The sequence below is a fragment of the Tyto alba genome, unplaced genomic scaffold, assembly GCF_018691265.1.
Source record: "Tyto alba isolate M040663 unplaced genomic scaffold, T.alba_DEE_v4.0 Super-Scaffold_8, whole genome shotgun sequence".
Classification (NCBI taxonomy): Eukaryota; Metazoa; Chordata; class Aves; order Strigiformes; family Tytonidae; genus Tyto; species Tyto alba.
The window spans coordinates 18,276,151-18,300,405 of record NW_024881329.1 but is presented as its reverse complement, the minus strand read 5'-3'; the positions used below and the strand labels follow the sequence as shown (position 1 = coordinate 18,300,405).

The following is a 24,255-nucleotide window of genomic DNA, read 5'->3' as shown; positions in this document are numbered from 1 at the left end:
CCATTGATGGTATGTGGTTTTTAGCAATACATGTAACATGCTGGTTTTAACTTGATTTTTTTTTTCTGCCTTGCAGTACCTGTTTCTTCATTTACATTAACCGAATCATCTTTCTTCATTTTTCTTTGTAGTAACAGCTGACTCCATATTTATGTTGTCACCTTATGTAGAGAAAAATTTATTTTCTTGATGCAAGTGGTTGTGACTAAGTAAGAATCAGATTAATCTAAATGTTCTTAGTAGTACTTGAAATTCAGTAGTATTTAAAAAAGAACACAATCCATCCATAAATTGCAGAACTTTGCATGCATTAATACCAGTTAGCAATATTTTAAGCAATATATAAACCCACTGCTCATGTCATCATTGTCTATGACGTCGTTTGTCTCTTGGGTTCAATATGTGGGGAGCTGCAAAAGTGTAGAGGATGACAGTATTGATTACACTGATAGACGGGGGCTTGTTTCTTCTGCAAACCACTAAAGATTGTGGTATTTAATGTGAATAGTGACACAAGAAAATGTAGACACATCATTAGTTAAATGCAGTGTGTATCTGAAGAAAGGTGCTCTGGGAAGTTTTTGTTTACGTTGACTATAATTTCAAATGAAAAGCTGCCTAAGCTGCTGTAAAACATTAGAAAATATATTTACTTACTGATTGTTGTTAAAGCAATGCTACACTTAAAGTGTTTTAACACTTGTCTAAGTGTTCTAATCCTTCTAAAGCTCAGGTTTCTATGCTTTCATTTTTCATATGACAATGATAATTTAATTCTTTTTTTCATTATCAAATACTTAGGAGCCTAAATATTTTGGATTCCTAAAGGACAGCATGTTATTCATTCTGACTATACTAAAAAATGGATTACTTCAATTTCAACTTCCCAGAAATTTAATTTTTTCCTCCAAAGAAGGGGTTGAGTTCTTATATGGAATGATGCTTGCTTATTGAATCACTTCACTGACTTCAATGACAGTTCTTGTAAACAGAGTTTTAAGGCATGTGATCCAAATTTGGCATTTATTTTTATGGCTTTGAAGAAGTATGTATAATGCTAAAAAAAAATAATTGAAGACTCTAAAATAAACAAAAAAGTGAATGCTGATAAAGTGGCAGTGCCAGAAGCCAAAGTGTAATGAAAACCGGAAGTAAAATCCAGTATAGCCGTCATACTTTACAAGGGTCGATAATTTTTTTCTTTAACTTTTTCCTCTAATCTTTTCTGACATCATGTTAAGTGTGTAATTTTGAAATATTACGGGAAGAACTTAAACCTAGTAGGTGGTGCAGAATTGAGTGTTAATGAAATTTTTGATATAAATAATCCTTGGACAACTCAGATGAAAGCTGAGAATTCCCAGTAGGCCTGAATCTCCTAATTGTTCCTGGTGTTTACCTCACAGATGCATTGACATAAGTTCTCTGACTTTTGCATGCTGTGAGGACAACTGTGAATTAATGTGGTTAAACTGAAAGCTATATTTTTAATTGTCTAATTAATCTAACTTTCAATTAAAGTATGGAGCCACCTTTACTTTCATTTCTTTTTGCTGGCTGTTCTGTTTTGTCTGCTTTGCATGTAACTTCTATTTCCTAACCTGTTACCCCAAACATGTTTTGTCATATCACAAAACAGATGGGAATGCACTTTAAATGAAAAATCATTTCTAACAATGAACAGGATACATACCTAAGCTTTCATGCTCTGAACTTATTCAGTGTGTTTATTTACAAGTGATTCTGTATTTGTCTTAAAAAGAATGGTGTCACTGATTTATGATAAGACGGTTTGATGCCAGTTTGCAGTGTAACGCATGCTTGTGACTTTCTTGAATTATATGGCTCTGTAGCTCATACTAAAATTAAAGTTGAAAGGGACACATGTCATTTCTATAAAAATGAATGCGATTGTTCAGATTATAAAAGCTACAGCTGTTTCAGCTGATGCCTTTATCATACAAATTAGGTATATTTTAACCTGGTAAATTGAAATGAGATTTAATTTGGCATTTTAATTGCTTGGCATTTCTTTTAGTGTCAGTATAACCTCACCCTTTCCAGTCTCCTGTATAAAGTCTTCATTTAGAGCTGGTGAAGAAGTAAAGTTAAATTTCAGTTCGCCACTTCTGTGTGAGATATGTAGGCTTTATTCTTATGTTCCACATAGTAATGTTGGAGGGAAATCACAAGGTGAACACAGTGGATTGCTTCTTTAATCTTGTTCCTGTAAGTCATTCATAGGGACTTCAGCCTGTCCCTAGTCTCTTTTCATGTAGTAGTGTCTGGTATAAATGTAATTGCTTTCCTGTGGCACAAAACTGATTGAGGATGACTGGTTCTTTCCTGGCTGCTCTGATCCAGCCATAGTCTCAGGGCAACAGGAGCTGGAGGAGGAACTGACCACAGTTCAAGGAATGGGCAGGCTGCAGCAAGCAAGAAGAAAAAGCAATCAGACAAGCAGGAAACTTCAGGTGGGTTAAAAGAGTAAGAGTTTATTTTTACCTGTATGTTAATAAAAATATGGAAAGTGCTACTATTTGTATGGTGCTTCACACTTCAAATACTGAGGGCTTAAGAACTTGGGTTAGTTATGTAACTGAAAACTTTGGTAAATTTTATGATCATGTATGTAACCAGAAGACGAGGAATTCCAATGGCATCTCACCTCTCTTCCTTGAGTAATGAGTCTACTCAATTTTACACTGAAAAGTAGTGAGCTTCCCTTGGGGATAATTCCCATGCTTGAAGCTGTGTGCATGCTTAATAAGTTAAGGCCATTTTTGATTTAGATAAAATCTTTACAGATCTGTTGGTGGAGCTTTACTGAGTAATTAGTAAGAAGTGTCAGTTCATTCAGGTGTCCTCCTAGGTAGCTGGTGCTGTAACTTGCGCTAAAAAAATTACAGTCTTTTGTAAGAAGCGTTAATATGTTCATTGTCACATTTTACATACCACTGAAAAAATAATTCTGTGTTTAGTCAACTTTGATACTTTACCCTGAGATTTAGAGAACCCTGTTAACTGTAGAAATCAGTGGACCAATTAAGGTATCTAAACATAGTTATCCATTGGCCTTTCAGATGCATGAGGGTATCTTCAAAGGCCTGGCAGATACTGTATAAAACGTGTGGGAGACATGGCTTTTCTGGAAATTATAGCTGGAAACTGGGCAGGTTACTCTAGTGTCCACAGCGATCCCGTATACTTAAATTTAGGTGCCTGAATCACTTGCTAAGTTTTAAGACTTTTAATTGAAACTACACTTTTAATAAGAGAATATGTATTTTATCCTTGCTTCTTTTCTTCTTTAATTTAAACTTAATTCTCATGTTTTGCATAGGAGGAATACAACTTTGATAGAAAACAATGCTTTCAAGAATTGAATGTCACCTCGGATAGTGCTGATTCAGCTGAAGGAGAAAATATGGGAGGTTGGTGGCCAGAGTACACTTCACCTAATGCAGGTGATAGCGACTAGACAGTTTATTAAAGCATGCACAGCATTTGTATTTTGTGTCTATTTTTGTTTTCAAATTCAACTAACAACCCATTTGTGGTGTATTCTAATCTTTGTTGAATTTTTTTGGCTTGTGTTTTCTTCCTTTTCATTTTAAAGCATGTGCGTGCTGGATGAACTGCCTAGTTTTGGTTCAGAAGTAGAATATAAATATGACTAAATGCTGGAATTGGTTGAGCCTTGGTGCCCATGAAATATCCTATGTGGCAAGATCATGTGTTTTTTAAGTCACAAGTCTTGGTCCTGTGAATGTGTTTCCAATCTATGTAACAGTTATGTTGCAAACCAAAATTGCATTCCATTGCTGTACGCTTTTAATTTAAAAATAAAATTCTTATTTTTTTTTAAATGCAGATGTTTTTATATCAGTGGCAAAGGCTGCAGATGTATCTAATTGTTAAAATGGAGTAGATTAACTTGGAAATTTTGATACAGACCAATTTACTTTGTTTATTAATAATTGATTAAGATTTGATCGTGCAAGTACATGATTAACTTGTAATTAAAGTAACATGAGCCACACTATTGATTGAGCCACAATATTTTTTAGAATATTTCTGCCAGGTTCTCTGAGTTCTTGACCTATGCAACTTTATTTTAGTTTTTCAACAGTTAAGGGAAATTTTGGCATCTAATTTTTGGAAATGCAGAGCCTCAGGCATTTCCACTGGAAATGGTTGAGATCTGGTTATGCCCAACACTGGTGAGAATCATGAATAAAAAGCTGAAACCATTTCTAGACTTCAGGAGTTTTAGTAGACGTTTCTTGAAATATTTTTTCTTCTTTGACTTAAGTAGGTTTACGGAGTGTGGTTGAAGAGTTGGAATTGGAAAGAAATCAACTGCAGGAACAAATTCTTTTTCTAGAAGAGCGTTGTCAGGACTTGGAAGATAGATTGCAGCTTCAAGGTAGAATGGAGGCTCTTCAGGTGAGCTTTTGCAGTTGTGTAAAACCTGATGATGTAAGGGAATCATTTTATTTTCTGTTAATGTTCTTGTATTCATAGCCTACAGTGAGACAAAGATGCCATTTTGCAGCTAGCAAGAATGTCTAAAGCATACTTTATACTTCATAATTATGTTGGCAGAGAGTGTACATGTACTATATTATGCTCTGAAGTGGAAGCCAGTCACTCCTGTTCAGCAAAAGTCATTACATGGAGAAGCTTGATAGAAAGTTAGCTTTGTTACTTGTTTTAGAAAGATAGTGAAAGGCAACGTGATTTTCATTATTCTTTGAAGGGGGCCTTTGTCAGAAGGTCCAGAATTAGGTTTTGTTACTACTGGCATAAGTCTTCCTCTTCTTAATGTCCCTCAAGTTTCTTTTATATAAGTGTGTGGTGTGTATATTATTGCTTATATATATATATATATATATATATATATATATACACACTTACATATTTATAGAAAATAAACTGTGTAAATATATAAAAATAATTAACAATTTTGTATTTTATATATACAATCTAAAGCCCGGATATTAATTTGATGTATATTTGTATTGTAAAATTATTCACTGAAGGCACCAAAAGGAACGGTAAAGTAAATATTTATCAGAAAAGTTATTTTTAATATTTCCTGATTGACAAGTTACTATGATAATTTGTAAACTTCATTTTCACTAAGTGACACAACTGATCTTTTACTCAAACTCCTTCAGCCTTGGTGCATTATTCATAGTTCTTTATCTGTTAAGTTGCACATATATAAAATAGAATTAATGATTTTAAGATGAAAGACAACCGTATATTATTACTTGAGAATCTTGTAACAAAGACTTTCAATACAGGTAACGTTTGATGTAGATGAAGAAGGGCAGCTATTGAGGGCGGTGCAGGTGTGTTCTGCCTCCTCCAAAGTGCTAGCTTATTTTCCTTAGAGGTGACAAGTTTGCCATGTTTGTCCTGTTTGTTGTTGGTTCTGGGTATGTGTTATGCTTTTGATTTTTGGTTGCAGTTGTCGGATTTTTTTTTTTTTTGTGGTTTTATTTTTGAATTGGTGCAGTGGATCTGGCTAGAATAGGAGATTTGTACTGTGTTAAAAAAAAAAAAAAAGCTGTGTGAATGAAGCTTGCTTCCTTTTTCTTTTTTCCACAATCCCCACATGCAGGTTTTTGCATTCCTTCAACTTGAAAAAATAGGCAAAATTTTCAAGTTTGCAAATGTCTTGAAATCGATGAGGAAAGTATTTTTTCAAAGCATTAGCTTCCCCTGTGAAGATAAGTAAGCTGCCTTAACACAGTATGAGTGTGTGTGTTGTTTTGGGTATACAGCAATCATCCTTGAGTTGATGCTATCATAGCATTGCTGAAGGAGGTATTTCTGAAAGGTGGGTTGCATCTATTTGAACTAATATCACATCTGAACTTGTGATACTACTGTTGTGTTTTGCACTGATAACTGCTGAAGTGCTAGAATAGTGGTATTTTATTACCGTGTAGGATGTAAATCTCCTGAAGAGTCGGTTTTTTATGACTCCAGTTATCTCCTGCTAATCTGGGCGTTTGTATGAGATAATGATCTTTGTTGTTTTGTTGCAGAATGAAAATGAGCGTTTGCAAACTCAACTCACCCAACTACGCAACCAACAAATGCGAGATGTGGAAAAGCATCAAATTTTGATCTCTGGCTTAAATGACCAGCTTAAAGGGTAAAATAAAGGTTCTTTACATCTCTGTACAGGATTAGCTTACTTTGCTTTAAGCTTAAACTTCTGATAAGAAGTATCATCTCTTAAAACACTTGAAAAAGAGTTACTTGATTCCTGCTTCTGTTTGCAGTAATGTTATTTTTGTACTTGGAAGTCTAAGTGGAAAGTATAGAAATAACTGTTCTTTTAGGAAAACAGTTTGGGGCTAGTAAGTCTAGAAAGCTTAAAGAAAGATTTGTTTTCATAATGTCTAAATATGTGTTTTCTTCTTAGATTAAGTGACAGAAATAGCTTCCTTGAAAATTCACTTGGAGAAAAAGAACAAAAACTATTGAGCACGCTGGAAAAACTGGAACAAATTGAAACTTTGAGGAAACTGCTTCAAGAAAAGGATCTTCTGAACAAAGAGCTTGGTGAAAAGTTTGTGCATACTGAGCAAAAAGTAAGTTAAAGTTATTGTTAAATAGTATTTAATTTATTAGAACTGGGAAGCATTAGCCATAACTTTCTATTTGTGTCCCAACAGCAATATTGCTGTTTTCCCTGTCTGGAGGTTTTTGCTCTGTTTCTTTACAGTTTTGTTCACTTCATGTAGTTGCTTTGTTTCAAGTTCAACACAGAGGTTTGCATGAAAGTATTTATGTTTTATTGGGGTGATAAGTTATCCTTGTTTATTATTTTCAAAGTATAAACTCCACTGATGTGTAAACTCAATATTATAACTAACATCACAATTTTAATATATATTTCTGTCACATCAACTTTTATTTTTAATGCTAAGCTGAATGAAGCCTTAAAGAAATGCAGTGTGTATCAAGTGGAGAACACTGAACAGAAAACAGTCATCAGTGATCTAACAGAAAAAGTTGCTACACTGAAGGAAAAGGTAACTCATTAAAATAAGAGAAGAAATGTTATGTTCTTTTGACATAGCCCATTTAAATGTCAGCAAAATAACAGCATTAGCTACTTAAAATTTCACACACTAAACTTTCTGTATGCTAAAACAATCCAAACAATAATATGGTTATCTTGTGACTATACGGTTTGGTACAGATTGATTACCCTAGATACTCTATATGTGGAACATAACTGCCATTCTCCCTCTGACATATGTTTGAAGTATTTTTGTAACATTATTTTCTTGATGTTTAGACTTTGAAACAAGATGGGATGGTAGAGTCGATGCAGTTGGATCTGGACCAGACAAACGAAGAGCTTGACAAGTTGAATACAAGCCATTTAGAGGAAAGATCTCAACTCATTCAAGATCTCCAGAAACGTGAAAGAGAAATTGATAATCTCAAGGAAGCACTGGCAGAAAAAGACAGGGAGATGTCTGTCTTGTCTTTGAATATGACAGAATATTCTGAACAGGTTATCATCCTGAAGCGTCAAGTGAAATGCAAAGAGGAAGAGATACGAGGCATGGAAGAGGCTTTGTCAAAGGCTGAAAGGGAAAGTCATTTACTGAAAGAAGTACAAACAGCTGATGTAAGAGATGCAAGCGTGAAGATATCAGTCCTTTCTGAGCAGAGTAATACAATGAGACTAGAGCTAGAAAGAGTTAGAGTTGAGAATGAAGCTAAAACCAAAGAAAATGAGGAATTAATAAGACAAAGCAGTGAGAACAGCATTACAATTAAGGATCTCCGTTCTGAAATCAAGGCCAACAATGTTGCATACCATAACAGACTTGCGGAGTGCGAGTCACAAATTACTTTGCTGAAAGAACAAATCAGTAAATCATCTGAAAAGCTACAAGCAGCTGAGGATAAACAAAGAAAAGAAACTGAAATTTTGAAATCTCAGGTTGAGGAAAGCAATACTTTGAAGGAAAAATGGAACAGTTTGCTTAAAGAGAAAGAAAGTAAAGCAGAGACACTTGAAAATGAGTTGAAATCAATTAAAGATTCATACAACAAACTGGATTTGGAAAATGCTAAAAAAGATGAAGAGTTGGCAGAGTTATCTGGGAAGCTTATCGAACATACTGAACATCATGAAACGATTAAAAAAGAATTACAAGAGAAACAAGAGTTCATTATTTCATTAGAGCAGAAGCTTGGGGTTTTGGAGCAGCAAAATGAAGAGACTAAACATAAATTAATTGGAGATCTGAAAGCCAAAGAGACCTGTTGCAAAGAACTTAATAACCAATTAAATGAAATACATAAACAAATTAACAAAATGGAAATGGAGATGCAGGAGAAAACTTCAGCTAATAAGCAATTGCAGGCAGATCTTGAAGGGAAAGAAGAAAAATTGGCAGAGCAAATGAAAGCAAATGAATATCTGAAAAAAAATATAGATATGGTGGTAAGAGAGAAGGAACAGCTCATCAGTGAAAATGAGAATTTGTCCAAACTCCTGGATTTGAAAGAGTGTGAATTGTTAAAGAAAATCCAGGATCTGGGAGAAATAGAGAATAAGTTATCTGTTAGCACTGCTGAGTACGAAAAAACTCTTTCAGTACTAAATTGTGATAAAAACACTCTAACAAAAGAGATTGAACAACTTTCAGTACTTGCCGAGCAAAGAGAAAATTCAGTTGCAGAACAGCTGCAGGAGAAAACAAAGGAATGTAATGCTCTAGCTCATCAGTTGTTTGAAAGCAAGGAACAGACACAACAGTTGCATGAACAATTGCAATCACTTCACATTCAGCTGAAGGATACTAGAGAGAAAGAAATAAAGAAAGAAGAAATATTAACTAATAAGTTATCTGAATGCAGTAGCCTAATCCAAGAACTCAGCCATATTAAGGAAAAGAATTTACTGCTGCAGGAACAAATTAAAAGTGTAACTTTGGATTTTGAAACTGCAAACAGGGCTCTAGAAGAGAAAATCCTTCAAAATGACTCAATAAGTAAGGAAATGGAAGAGAGTAAGCTTTGCATTATAGAGTTGCAGGATGAAATTAAAAATCTTAAAGATGAAAAAGCAAAGTTATCTCAGTTAGTGGAGGAAAGAGACCTGACTGTAAAAAGTCAGGGTTCAGAACTTGAGAAGTTTCATAGGCAAATTTCTGAAAAAATGGAAGAAAGTACAGTGTTAAATAGTCAGATACAGCTATTAGGCAAAGAAGTGGATGTGCTTAGGCATGAAAAGGAGGACTTTTCAAGCTTATTGAGTGAGAAGTCATTTGAATGTGAAGTTCTTCAGTCACAGTTGGTACAGCAACAGTCTGAAATGACTTTGGCAAGGCAACAAGCTCATACAGCAGCTGTAGAAAATGAAAAATTGAAAGCAGACATTGAAACAGTTAATGTTATGGTGATGAGAAAGTCAGATGAAGTAGCTGCTTTGACTTCACACTTGTCCCAACAAAGTCATAATATTTTAGCTCTGAAGGACCAAATCGATGGCCTGTTGATTGAAAGAGAAAACTTAAAAGTTGTCTCTGAAGAAAAAGAAACTCTCCTTTCTGAAAAGGAGGCTTTGATTCAGGAAATGAAAGATAGTAAAATGGCAGGAGAAGGGCAATATATGCAAATCATTTCAGATCTGCAGAACCAAATACAAGCCCTAGGTTTTGAAACCAGCCAGCTTAGACATGCAATGCAGGAAAAAGAAAGTGAATTTAAAAGGCAAGCCCAAGAATTAAAGTTATTAAAAGATAAATCTGAAGAGTCTGATGTACTTAGGGTTCAACTGTCTGAGAATATGGAGGTTATTTCTGACCTTCAGTATCAGCTTAAAAATGTGACAGAAAAATCATCCCAGTTGAATGATTCAATTATGCAGAAGGATGAATGTTTAAAACAGAAGTTAGATGAATACATCTGTTTGAAAGCACAGCTTTCTGAGGTGCAGGAATGTTCTGTTTTGCAGGAGAAACAGTTAGAGCTTTTAGCCTCTGAAGTGGAACAACTGAAAGTACTTGTTTCAGAAAAAGAACTAACCATCAACAATATTTCATTATTCAGTGAGAATTTAAAGACACAACTTCAAGAGAAGGAGTATGAATATGAAGGTGTAAAGAAACAGGTGGTAGAGCTGGAGGAAGTGAAAGTGAATTTACAAAAAGAAATACAACATCAGAAGAATGTAATAATTGAGATGGAACAGTCCTTATCAGAAAAAGAATCATCTCTTACGGAAAATAAAAGTCTCCTCAAAACTCTGAAGGAGAAAGAAAGGAAAGATGAACAGAAGACAAATCTAATATCTCAGCTCCAAAGTCATGTATGTGAACTAACACAAGAACTGCAAAAATCTAAAGAACTAGTTCATGAGAAAGAAAATGCCTTTTTATCTCTTCAGGAGAAAATTGAAGCCCAGTATGAGCTAAGAACTGAGTTGAATACAGCTCTTGGGAAAAAGGAAGAAGTTATTGCTGGACTGCTTAATTCTTTAAAGGAGAAAGATACCAGCATGCAGTTGGCAGATAGCAATGTTAATGTTCTTTCTGGTGAGATTGAGGTTCTCAGAGAAAAATTGGAAAAAAGTGATACGGCCATGAGAAACCTTACTAAGGAATTTCAGGAAAAGAACGAGAAGCTTGATATTGATCAGAAGAAAATTGATTCTTTAACTGATGAACTTGATTGTCTTAAAAACGAACACCAAAGAGCACTAGACCAAATAGGTACATGGGAAGAACAACTACAGCAAAAAGAATTGGCTGTGGAATCTCTGCGTGTGAAGTGTACTGAACAGGCAGACAACATAGCATGCTTGAAGATAGAGTTGAACAATGTAAATTCCAAATCATCGCAAGACTGCCATGACAATGCGCTTTTAATAGGTAGTCTGCAATGTCAGGTAGAGTCTTTAGAGAAAGAAAAGAGTGTGTTACAAGAAGATGCTGAAAAACTGATGGCTGAAAACACACAACTTACTGCATCTCAAAATTATTTGCAAAAGAAAGTGGAAGAGCTCCAAGAAATCAATGAAAAACTAGAAACAAGTGAGAGTTATTCAAGAATGCAAATAGATGCTATCAAACTACAGATGAAGACTGAAAAAGAGAAGTTACAGATGCAGGTTAGTGTGAAAGGTGAAGAGCTTTCTAAATTAGAATTTAAATTTGAATCTCTAGAACAAAATCTGCTTGAGTCAGAAAACAAATGGGTGACAGAACTTGATAGGGCAACTTTACAAAATAATAATCTTACTGAGCAATTGAGCAGTTTAGAAAGTGAAATGAAATCAAAGGATAGCAAAATCCAGTCTTTGCAGCAAGAGCTGGATCTTATAAAACAGGAATTAACTCAAAGCTTATCTCCATTACTTAGTAGTAGGCTTTTATGTAAAGAAAAGAAGGCACAGACTTCAGATTGTGAACTGCAGCTAACTGATAGTAAAATTCAGTTGGAACAACTCTCCACTCTGATAACCACTGTTTTGAGTAGAGAAACAGAAGGAGAACAATTGCAACCGGTGCTTTTAGAAAAACAGAAAGAAATAGACATCATGAAAGATCAATTAAAGAGTATGCAGTCACTTGAGAAGCAGAAGGAGTTGCTTCATAATGAGGTTGAAAAGATGAAGGGCAAATACAAATCTGAAATTGAATGTCTGTCAGAAGAAATGGATACAGTCAAGGAAACATTATGTAAACAACAGTCTCTCTTGCAAGAAAGGGAAGAATCTTTTGCAGAAATAAATAAGCAGGTTGAATTTCTTCAAGAGAAAATAAATAAATCAGAAGAAGTAGTAAGAACCAGTCAAGAAAAACTGCATGTTGAAGGTAAAAAAGTAGCAAGTCTCCTTGAAGAAATGGAAAAAAAAGATCAACTCATTGAAAACTTAACTTCCCAGGTAAATCAGCAGAAGGATTTAATTTCTGGTCTAAGCCAGCAACTGAAAGAAAAGGACTGTTCTGTTACCCAGATCATGGAATCATTGTCTAATGAAATGCTGCACTTTTCTGAAGAGAGGAATACATTAAATTCCAAACTGCAAGACCTTGAGGCTGTTCACAGTAGTTCTGTAGGAGAACTAAACCGAGTATTACAGGAACTTGAGGATTGTAAGAAAGAACTGGAGCACAGTCAGGTTACATTAAGCAGTAGAGAAGCTGTGTTTAAAGATTTAATGAATGAAAAAGAGGAGATGCAGTTTAATCTTGAGAAAATGGGCAAGGAAAAAGAGAATCTGAAAAAGAAACTTCAAGCAGCATTGATAGTAAGAAGAGATCTAATGCAAAAAGTTGGAAAACTAGAGAAGAGTGGACAGGAAGAAATAGAAAAAGAGCAAAAAAAATCAGAGGAGTTGTTGAAGAAGGTTAATGAGTTAACAGACAAGCTGAAAGTAGTTGAAGTACAAAATAAAGATTTTGAGTCTCATCTTGGAACTTTGAAGCAACAACTTTTAGAAAAAGATGCCGAAATAAGTGATTTGACCGAAGTTTTGTCAGCAAAAGCCTCCTACTCAGAGGAACTTCAGGACAGTATTGCAGAACTAAATGATGTCATTGCTGAAAAACAAAATATATGTGAGCAGAACCTAAAATCTTTAGAGGAAAAGGACTGCATGCTTGCTCTTATGCGATCTATGATCGATGAAAAAGCAAGTGCATATGAAGAGGAACGTTCTCAGCTGCTCTTAGCTCTTGAAAAGATGAAGTCCAAAGTTAAGAAGGAAGAATTGTTGAAAAATTCCAATTTAGAAGAGCCTGATTTAAGTGCCGGCGACAAGAAGTGTTGTCTGGATCCTGATAATGACATTGATGTAGTGAATCAGTTGAAAAAAGAAAAAGAAGCCTTGGAGAGGGAGCTTGTGGTCAGGAAAGAAGATACTAAAAAATTTCAGAGAGAAAGGGAAGTGCACGCTAAACTTGCAGCAGATTTTGATGAACAGAAAAATCACCTTGAGAATCTCAAACAAGAACATAAAGCTCTCCGGGAAGTTCTTCAAACAAAATGTGAAGAACTCGACTTTAATCAGTTAGAAATGTACCCTCTAGGTAAGGAGCTGGCTTCACCTAAGGCAGTGCTGGAAGAAGCAGCAGCTGACCTAAAGCATTTAGAACCAGACAAACCAAGAAGCAAGGTTCAGGTTGCATCCTTAAAAGAGTCAGAAAACATGATCACTTCAGTGGCAAGTAAAGACACTGAGTTAAAAGAACTAAGAAGTAATTATGCAAAACTTCAGGAGGAAACAGAAATGTTAAAGAAAGAGTTGAGAAAAATATCAGTTGAATTTGGTGATGAAAGAGAAGAAACAGTCAACTTAAACTCTTTGAGACAGCAGGAGCAGTACCAGGGGCAATGTCAGGGCAGTTTGTTGGAGAACATCAAACAGCTACAGAAAAAACTGAAAGCATATGAGACTGAAGCTGCAGACATTAAGACAGTGCTTGAACATGTGAATAATGAGAAAGAAGCACTTATTAAAAAAAGTGAAGAGGATTACAAGATGAGCCAGGAGAAACTGCAGAAATTGAGAATTGAAGCTGAGAAGGAGGTTGCAGAAAAGAATGAGGAAATAGAAGCATTGCGTTGTTCACTTACAGATTTCAAAGACAAACTTGGTCTGGAAAAGGAATTATTAAACAAAGCCATAGAGGAGGGCCAAGAAGCAGTCCACCATTATAGAAGAGCATTTGAAGAAATGAAGAGAGAAAAAGACGAACTTCTCAGTTGTTCAGAAAAGTCCGATTTGGAACTAATTAATATGAAAAAGGAGGTAAAACATTTCAGTGAAGAAAACAAAAAACTTTGGACAGAGCTACGTATGTTACGTGAGAAGGCTGAGATGAGTAAACCTGTAGGGTCATACAAAGAGCTTAAGGAAGAAAATGTTACTGAAAAAGAATTGGGAGAGTTTTGTTTGGAAAGTAATTCCCTTCAAGGAAAATTGCAAGGTAAAGGCACCTGTTTTCAACTATCAGAGACTGATTACTTGGGGAAAACTAAACCGAGAGAGGCAACAGAATGTCAAATCCAGAAACAAATGCAAATGATTGAAGAGCCACTGGCAAAAACTGCAAATGTAAATGATTCTAAACCACAAGAGCAAAGAACTATAGCAGAAGAGAAGTCCAGAGAGCGCCTTCAGAGAAAATTACAAGCAGCTTTAATATCACGTAAGGAAGCTCTGAGAGAAAATAAATGTCTAAAAGATCAGATTGATAAGCTGGTGTTGGAAAGAGAAGAACTGGTGAACAAGACAGGGATGCTTGAACACTTGTTAGAGCTTGGTAGAGAAAAACAAAGTTCAAGTACTGTTTCTCCATTGTCTGAAGATGAGAGTCTTGTTTCTGAAAATGCGAGACTGTTGACTGAAAATGAAAACCTCACAGCGGCATGTGAAAGTCTTAAATCCACCATGGAGACTATAGTTCAGGAAAAAGAGGCCTTTTCTTTTCAACTAAATACCTTAAAAGATTCTCAGACAGTTGAATTAACAGGATGGAAAGCTAAGCATAGTGAATTAAAGCAGGAGTATGAATCACTTCTTCAGGCGTATGAGAATGTCAGTAGTAAAATAGCAGATATGAGGCAAGTTATTGATCTCAGTAGAAAAGAGAAGCAAGAGGCTATTCAAAGACTCAGGGAAGGAAAATGTGAGAAGGAAGCTCTTGAGAAGGATTTACAAAAACTCATTGATGAAAATGAGATTATTAAGAATCAACTGAAACAATTTGATGAATCCAAGAAAATGGAAGTTGATGAATTACAAAGTAAAGCAGAAAGGCAGATACGTGAGCAAGAGGCAAGGATGCAAGAACATCAGGATCGTCTTCATGAACTCACTGAACAGAATCATCGGCTAATGGAGGAAAATGAACAGCTGAAACAAACTTCTGAAAACCTAAAGCAGGCTTTAGAGAAAATTCAGAATGAAAATGATACCCTGCATAGTAACATAACTTTAACTAAAGCAGCTTTGGGAGAGCTCCAGGCGCAAATGGAAGTGTACCAAAATGATATGCAATCTAAAATCAATGATGCATTATATGAGAATGAATCATTGTTAAAGGACATTAATGTGTTAAGGGATAAACTTTCTGAAAAAGAGCAAGATGTGCTTGTCCTAGAACAAGAAAGAAAATTAATTTCAGAAAAAGTGAAAGAAACTGAAAAGTCTTTGGACCATAAAAATAATTGTCTAACAAAGCTGGACATGGAATGTAAAAGTCTTACAGAAGAAATTGTTAGTCTAAATGAAAAAGTTAAGATTTTAGAAGATGATAAATGTCTGTTACAGGAAGAATTAGAAAATGTGCAAGAAAGTTCTTACAAAGTAAAGAATGAGAGAGAATTTCTTGAGACAGAATTGCTTAATCATGTTAAAAAACTTGATCATCTTACTGATAGAATGAAATCAGCACAGGTACAGAATAACTTGCTGTTACAGCAGCTGGAAGAATTAAAGGCAGAAAAATGTAACGTGATTAGAGAAAAAGAAGAACAGCAGTTAAATCTTGTAAAAATATTTGAGGAGAAGGTGAAAATTGCTCAGAGGGATAATAGTGGAAGTAAAAACAAAACGAAAGAATTGCAAGAATTGTTGAAGGAGAAACAGCAGGAGATCAACCATTTGCAGAAGGATTCTATAAAGTTCCAGGAGCTGATCCTGGATTTGGAAAGATCTGTGAAACTGTCACAGTCAAAAAGTGAAAAATTTGAAAAAGACTTAAGTAATACGTCAGAAAAGCTTGCGAAGTCAAATGAAGAAATATATCATCTCAAGGGAAAGCTTTCTTCACAGATGAGCTTGTTGGATCAGTCAAAGAATGAAGTGGACAGGCTTACAGATGAGAATTTACATTGGAGAAAAGAACTTAAGAAAAAAGAAGATGAACTACAAATTCAGAAGAGAGAATATGAGAGACAATTGGAATTTAATCTTCAACAATTACAATTGGTTCACAAAAGAGAATTTTTGAACTTAGAGGAGAAACGTGGTGCCCTTGAGAGAGAAAAAGATAGGGCCATTGGTGAGATTGCTGGTTTGCAAGAGGAAGTTAGCATTAAGGACTCTCAAAACAAGAAACTTCAAACAGATTTGAATGCAGCTTTGGCACGGTTAGCTGCTTTTACACAGTGTATGTCCTCTCTTCAGGATGACCGGGACAGGGTAATCACTGAAATGAAAACCTGGGAAGTGCAGTTCAAAGAGGCCATCCAAAATAAAGAGAAACAGATAGAAGATAGCAATAAAAGAATAATGTCTTTACAAGATGAATTGAAAGACAAAATTACTCAGATTCAAGAACTGAATATCAAATGTTCTGTGGTAGAGGAAACAAAGGATGAACTGTATTTGAGACAAAAATCTGTTGATACGCAACGCTATGAAGAGCTCTGCAGAATAAAGGAAGAAAACACGTTTTTTTTTAACAGGCAGCAAGAACTGGAGAGTGTTCTTCAGTCCAAAGAAGAAGCTTTGCAAGCACTCCTTAAAGAAAATAATTCTCTTAATCATCTCATAGAGAATAGTAAAAGTGCAGGAAAAGAGATAAAAGCTCTGGAAAGTAATTATACAAGACAGGAACAAGAATTGCAACAACTTCTAGCTGAGAAGGAGAAAATTAATGCTGAGTTACAAAAGCAGATTACCATTTCTGAGCAAATGAAGATCATGCTAAATAATAAAGACAAAGAAATTTCCTTACTCATTTCTTCAAAAGGTGATGAAATTTCGGATTATCTGATTCAGGTACAGACTCAACATAGAAGACAAATCAAAGAGTATGAACTTCAGTTAAGGTCTTTGCAGACAGAGAGACAACAATCTGAAGAGTCCTGTCAGAGGTTGGAAAATGAATTGAGAAATCTCCAGATGCAAGCAGACAAAGCAGGTCAAGATAAGGCTGCAATTGTCAGTGAAATAGATGCCTTTAAAAAATCAATGTCATCTCTTCAGAATGATCGGGATGATCTTTTTTCTAAATACAAAGAGCTGGAACTTCTTCACCAGGATGTTTTAAATCAGCGGGACAGTCTCATAGTTGACAATGCAAGTGAGAATAATGCTTTGAAACAGGAATTAAGGATACTTCTCAATCGGATAGATGACCTTCATTCTGAAAATGCAATGCTAAGTGCACAGCTGATAAAGTATAGGGAAGATCTTAACCAAGTTTTATCTCTGAAAGACCATCAGCTGAAAGACTTGCTTAAGCAGAAATTGGATTGTATTAAAAGCCTTGAACAAGAAAAATATGATCTTCAAAAACAAATAAAAGAAATGCAACTTGCCCATGAACTACAAAAGGATACCGCTATATCTTTGGAACATGAAAATAAAAAATTAGTGTCTAAAGTAAATGATTTAGAATCTTTAATTGCATCATTAAACAAAGAGAAACTTATTTCTGAATCTGGAGAGAAACTGCTAACTAGTGATAGTGTTCAGAAAGCAGAATGTGTATCAAAGGGACAGTATGGAGAAAGTCTTCAGAAAAAGATTCAAGAACTCCAGAAATCAGGAGGCAGAAATACTAAGGATGAAGAATACAGTAAGATGCTTTTGACACTTGAACGTGGAGAGGAACCTGATGTTTTTGCAGAGAATATGATATTAGAAGTTCAGTCTCAAAATAGTGAGCTGAGGTCCCAAAATGAGGCCTTCGGGAAAGCAATGACTGCTCTGCAAAATGATAGGGATAGGATAATAGAGGACTTAAAGGTACTTCAGAGCAAATACACGTCTGAACTCAAGACTGAAAAAAAGAAAGGGTATGAACTTGAAGCTGAATTGGATGGCTTTAAATTGCATCTTATAAGTATGCTCAAAGAAAACTCTCTTCTGAGTCGGGATATTTTTAACGCTGCAGATAAGGTTACACTTGATCAGATTGCTGATCAAATTGAAAATCTCTGTAGAATGCTAGTCGGTCGAGACATGGAGGTTAGCAGGCTCTCATCTGAGTGTGGGAATTATGTTCAACAGATTGAAGCATTTTCCAAGGCTATGGCCAGTCTTCAGGATGACCGAGACAAATTGCTGCAGGAACTCAGCAATCAGAAGGTAACTTCTGAAACAAAACAGGGCACAGCTTCATTGCCCGTTGGTTGCAACAGTGTCAATGAGATAAATTATTTTAAAAGTGATTTGGATATGCCTCGGAACAATAGGGAAAGATTGGTAAGTTTTAATTAGCTTCCATCACTTTGTAAGTTGTTTATGCAGAGAATGCTTAGAGACATTATGGAGTCTGAAGTTTTACTCTGTAAATTATGAGAGTGCTAAGAAAACATTGTGTGACTAGAGAAGGCATGTGTACAATTTGGGGAGCTTAGATAGTTATTCTGTTAAACAGGAGAAAATGGGGAAAAAAACCATTCTGTAATTAGAATTCTAGCACTAATAAAACTTAAACCATATAGTTTTCATTCCAGTTCACTAATCATGTTTATTAAATGTAGGCTAAAGAAGGAGCCAGCCTTGCAGCTGTTGAAATATCAAAACTGAAGATCAAGGTTGATGATTTGGAGAAGGCATTGCATCAAACAAAAGCCTTCCAAGCAGAAACCGAGAGAGAAATTGCATCATACCAGAATGAGCTTGCTGGATTAAGGTATAAATGTTAAAATTACAGCATACGTGCAGCTTTTGTTCAGAATTCTTCAGCGACTTCACAGCATGACATAAAACTGACACAAAACTAAAATTCTGTATAGTTTAGCAGGAAGTGAGATAAGAATATTTCTGTAATGTGCAAAGTCAACTTCCACAGGGTTGTCTTTGTTCACTGCTTATCGTTGTATCTTTATGTAATGGTCTCTTGGTTCATGTAAAGTTTCAAACAGTCTTACTTGAATGTTTGCTGTTCTGTTGGTGACTTGGATATACGGAACTAGAGTTTAAGACTCTTATTTCAATGATTGGTATCATATTCTCTTCTTAGAGTAACAGTTGATATGGCTGAACGTTTCTGTCCCCAATCTCTTTTTAAAAAAAACATCTGAGGTGTTGCATATTTGGACCAACTACTTATTGAAAATTAAATTCATTTTATATGTGAGCAGTTTTGTAGATCCAAGAGTCCCCTTCAGCACTGTTCACACCTTGCATCATTTGTGATGACTGAATAATGTGACACCTTGGGCCTAGTTCTGTGAATGCCTCATAAGGTCTACTTCAGAGAAGGCAAGTGGGCATTTTTAAGTGGCACTCAGTGGAGGCAGATCAGGATATGGTCGTCTTAGACTGCTGTTGTTCAAGCTTCTAAACTTGTGCAGGTGATTGAAGTGTGACAGCATGCTACGATCAGTTCAATGGAGATAATTTTGTTTGAATTTGAGGCCAGGAGGCAGTATCCTAGTGCCTTACTGCATTTTATTGTATGTAATGCAATTTCTAGATCTCTAAAGTCTGTGTAAGATGATACATGTTTTATACTAGCAGCTCTTGGGGTAAGAGTTGTAAATCAAAAGGACAGCCCCACGTTTACCTTTGCAAATGCAAGCAAGTTAGCATGAAGTATTCAGACCTCATTCTAACTTGTAGACTTACACTACTCATGCTGTTCACTGGTTTTCTCCATTTTTTCCCCCCCAGTCATATATTGAACTGAATTCTAAAGGGTTTAAGTTACTTTAATGCCCTTTGTGATATTGCCTGTGTGGGATAGCAGTTTCTGGAGATGTGGCATGTTTGCTTATTCAGGTGTCCTGAGTGTAGCGTATTTCTTTTCACACTTGTGTAGTTGGAGTGCAGAGACTGGCTGTCTCGAGCAGTGTTCTACACAGCTGCAACCTAGAGTTGCTTTGCTCAACCTTATTCATGAAGTATTTATTACATTAACAGATGTTACAGCCAATGAACTTCTCTTGTCTCCAGGCCAATGAAGCAAATGTGATGTTATCAATTTCCTGGATTTATTTTCTGGATTTTATTAATTTCCTGGATTTTATTTTTTTTAGCAGATATCTTTAAACTGATGTATTGAGAATGTTCATACAGTGCTCCATATTTGCATATAACTGTTCTAAAAATAACATTATTTATTTCAGAAATAACAGTAAGTACAGCTTTATCCATTCATTGACTTGTACGCAGTATATCACCATTTAACATCTAGTCTAATATTTTATGTTCAGAATGGAAAAAAGCCTCCTCCTTTCTGAGTCCCAGGCTCTGCGAAATCAGTATCAAATCACAGTTGCTGAGAAAGACGGACAGATTGCAGAACTACAGAAGCTGCAACAAGACATGATCGTTAAGAAATCAGTCTCCGCTGGCAGCAATTACCCAGTCAAGGTAAAGCAATGAAATGTAGTGGGAGGCATGAATCTGCTTCCATCAGTTTATCGTATTAAATTTGCAGCCTGCTTCCAAGAGAGAACTGTACAGCGTATGATGGTGAAGCATAGAAGGCTGATGAGTGCATTACCTGTTTGTCAGTGTTGTCTGGGGTCATATCAGGAAGTTACAGCTATTCTAAGCAATTGAGTTGCAATTGTTAAACCCGCTTTTTAATGGAGTCTGATATATCGATCAACTTCTTTTAAGCAAAGAAAAAATGTGAGTTTCTCATATATTGATAAAATAACAGAGAACTTGCTGATGTGATGTATATTAATGGTTAAAAACTCAGAAATCGTTTTCATAAAGAAATTAAATAGTTGTGAAGCAAAAGGTGAAAGTCATGAACCAATACTGGTTACTGTATCTTAGTCAGAAAGGAGTAACAATTTGCTGTGTTTAGCAACTGGGCATCAAATAACTTACAATGTAATGTTAGTAGATTACTTAAGTAATTGTGTAAGTTACTGTTTTAGGTTAATTTAAATCCAGAATCTAAAATGACAATACCCCAATATTTAAGAAGAAAACCCAAACAAATAAAAAAAAAGCTCCAGGCATGGTTCAGCAGCAGACTGGGTGCTGGTAAGGAGAGACATATTGTAAAGGGGAAAAAAGAACTAGTCCATTTTACAGATTTCTGTTAATTCTTTCAACTCAAGCAGAGGATAGGGAACTTCCAGGCAAATGTTAGGTCCGTAAGTGGGAATATAATTCTGGCTTCTTTTGCCAATTTTGTATCTATCGCGAGTCTCTTATTGTTCACACTATAACAACACCGGTGTCATTACTTGTTCCCGTAATGTACTTGTTTGGAAGAGAACAGGATGCTGTACTACTACTTGTGGGATGCCAACAGTGTATTTATTGTCACCGAGTCCTTGCATGCTGATTGTCTTAATCCCCTGCCAGCCAACCTGTACTACATCTGTGTTCTACCTATTTCTTTTACTCTCAATAGATAATATCAAGCTGGATCTGTCTCCCCGCTTCAGTGGTTGTTTCACTAAGTATAGAAGCATCATAATTTTTTGAGACATTAACATTCTTTTAAAATCCAATTTTAGAATTGGGTAGCTGATGTAAATATATTGGGGGAACACATAAAAACAAGATGACTTGTATATATATTATTTTTACAAAACTAGTCTAAATATGATATTTGGATGCTGAAGAAATAGTAGGAAAAGTGGCACAGAAAACATAATTCTTCACTGTAAATAATTTGTAGTGCACTTCACCTGAGCTTCACAAAATTTTGCACTGCGATACCAAAAGAAGTTTCAAAGGAAGGAGATGGAAACCGTGGTATAGAAGAACTTCTAAGAAGAAAATTCAGAAAAGATTGAGATTATTTACATTAAGAAAGAAATAAATGAGAGGAAAAACCCCCACCCTAATACCATGGGATGTAAGTGAGATGAGAATCTATGCTCTCACTTCTTGTAAACCCAGAATAGGGGACATTCAGTCACAAATACAAACTAGTAGAAGGATCTGCTCTTTCATGTAATGTGAACATTTTTTCAGGTATAGCTGCAAGCTACTTTCAGGGACACAGTTTTTAAGAGGATTGGAAAAGAACTTGTTAGTTTACATTGACAACAGTTTTCAGAATTTGTATACTTGGTGCTAACAAAGTCTAAAGATTTAATAAAGTTCATTCTTCAGAGCCTAAATCAGTATCTAATCACTGCAGATTAGAATAGAACCTAATTGGGGGAAGAAGGGAGAGATGTGCCTCATGGAAGTGTTCTTGCCCTTCCTCTGAAGCAGCTGGAGTTGGCTTCTGCCAGGAACGAAATACTAGATTTAGAAAGACAGCAGCCAAGACCCGGTCTGGTAATTGCTGTCTACTTTATAGTCTATCATTAAAGGTTCAAGGATAGTGTTACTTTAGAATAATATTCTTATATGCCGTTTCTGTGCCAAAGGAAGTAAACCGTATTCCTTTTAATTTCATTAAAAACAATGTTGTAGTTGGTCAGGTTTGTGTCTCATATACTGTTCATTTTCTGTGATTAAAATCATGAGTACAAGCTATTGAACAGTAATGTCTGTTGGGTTATGGAATATTTTATGTGATAGGAGTCTTTTATTTCGTGATTGTATAGGAAAATAGATTCCTTAAAGCATTAGAGATGGTACACTTTCCTTCGTTATTGGAAATTAGCATCAAAATTTTCACCTGCCAGAGATAAAGGCCAAAGCTGTGAATCACTGATAAAGTTGGGTGTTTTGTTTCATTTTTTTTTTCCAAAATGGACTTTGAGCTTTTAATTAGTTTTTGCAAAATAGCTGTTCTTCTACAAGTCATGACTACCATACATTATTAATTTGAAAATAATTTTTGAAAGGTGTTGATGTTTTATGTTCATCTGGCTTTTTCTATTTTCCCTTCTTTTTTTTTTTTTTTTTGCTTCACATTATTTGCAGTTAAATGTTAAGTTAGATTGCCTTTTCATGGTAATTTTTTTTTTTTTTTTTAATTGACGTATTTGGATTGAAAATACCAAGTAGAAGTTTTTTGATTTTTATTTTTTTTAAATAAAGTCTCTTTCAAATGTGGTATTGACTTGTGAGATTGACATGATCTTGTGAAAAGGCAATTATTAATGTATTTAGCATCAGAGTTGTATATTATTTAGAGAACTCCAGTACCATTTACCCTGAGTATGCTAATACTTTTTAAGGTTTTAGAAACTGCCTCCCTCGCTGGAAGTGCAGATACACCAGAAGAGATCAAACATGTCTTAGCTGAGAAGAATCAGCTTCAAAATGAACTGCAGCGCTGTCTTCAGGAGATGCACCAGAAGGATCTGCATTTTCAGCAGATTAATTCAAAGGTAACTTAGAACAACCACTCTGATCCTAAATGGCTCATGTAAATCTGAGCTAGTATCAACATAGAAGTATTGCTAAATTGGCGGTGTCTTGTATGCTTGGAAGTTAGTTTGCTTTAAAACTTAAATTATTCAAAACAACCCTGTTGGCTCAGAGTAGAAACTGCAAACTAAATGTCAGTGTTATCTTTCTGTCAGGCTTTCCTGACTTGTTATTTGGCTGAGAGATTTATTGGAATTTGCATTCTGAAGAGATTGATGGGGCACTGCTGAATTTCTGCTCAAAACATTTTTTCATTGTAGACAGAAACAAGCGTCTGTCCTAGCTGGAACAAGATTTTAGCTATTTCATACCAAATTTTAAATACCTCAAAAATGTTTACTTACAAATTTCAGATGAACACTTGTGGCTGTTAAGATGGTAAGAGTGTATATCAACATGCACATGTGTGTTTGTCTTCAGTTTTGTTTGCAAAAGTTTTTAAATATTCTTGGAAATCCCCTTAAAGTTTATCACTCTGTGTGTTGTCTGGTATCCAAAGCAAATTATGTTTATTGTTACCTTTCATCTGTCATTGTGTCTGTTTTCACTTCTTCACCCTAACATTTTATAAACATAAAACAATTTTAACCAAACTTTGAAACAGGTGTAGAAATCTCAAGCTCCCACAAGTGAAGATGAGTGTTTGGGTAACATGTGGAGACACAAATTATGGTCTGTTTTTTTGAAAAGATTAAAAACTTGACTGCTGAGCATTCCTGGACTGCCTGGTGAACCTGTTTATGCTATCAGGCTTATTTGGCTATATGGATTGTCTTGAAGTAGCAAGTACATATGTCTTTTGCTGGGTGGTGATATCATAACAAACATGGGGAGGAAGGCAATGGGGTTTAAAACCCTGAGTTTCTGCTTTGGACATATTGATGAGAGAGGAAGTCAATACTCAGGTTTTGTTACTTCTGCTCACAAAACAACTGGCTAAATCTTACCAAACTACTGACCTTGCCAAAAAGTTGATGCTACTTTGAAAC

At 35.4% G+C, this 24,255-nt stretch overlaps 1 protein-coding gene across 5 annotated transcripts in view; it reads left to right on the top strand.

Annotated features, from left to right (window-relative positions):
* The window catches only part of LOC104364344 (golgin subfamily B member 1-like), a 45,939-nt gene that overhangs the window by 17,351 nt on the left and 4,333 nt on the right, over positions 1 to 24,255 (top strand). The window contains exons 15-24 of one of the 5 annotated variants that reach the window (XM_042784935.1): positions 2,365 to 2,474; positions 3,344 to 3,434; positions 4,319 to 4,449; positions 6,063 to 6,172; positions 6,446 to 6,614; positions 6,954 to 7,058; positions 7,328 to 18,217; positions 18,499 to 18,650; positions 20,176 to 20,335; positions 23,074 to 23,226. In XM_042784935.1, coding sequence (XP_042640869.1) covers positions 2,365 to 2,474; positions 3,344 to 3,434; positions 4,319 to 4,449; positions 6,063 to 6,172; positions 6,446 to 6,614; positions 6,954 to 7,058; positions 7,328 to 18,217; positions 18,499 to 18,650; positions 20,176 to 20,335; positions 23,074 to 23,226 — 12,071 coding nt within the window. Of the gene's footprint in view, positions 1 to 2,364; positions 2,475 to 3,343; positions 3,468 to 4,315; positions 4,450 to 6,062; positions 6,173 to 6,445; positions 6,615 to 6,953; positions 7,059 to 7,327; positions 18,218 to 18,498; positions 18,651 to 20,175; positions 20,336 to 23,073; positions 23,227 to 24,255 lie in introns of those variants that run through there. The other 4 variants (XM_042784934.1, XM_042784936.1, XM_033006843.2 and 1 more) reach the window with 4 other exon arrangements.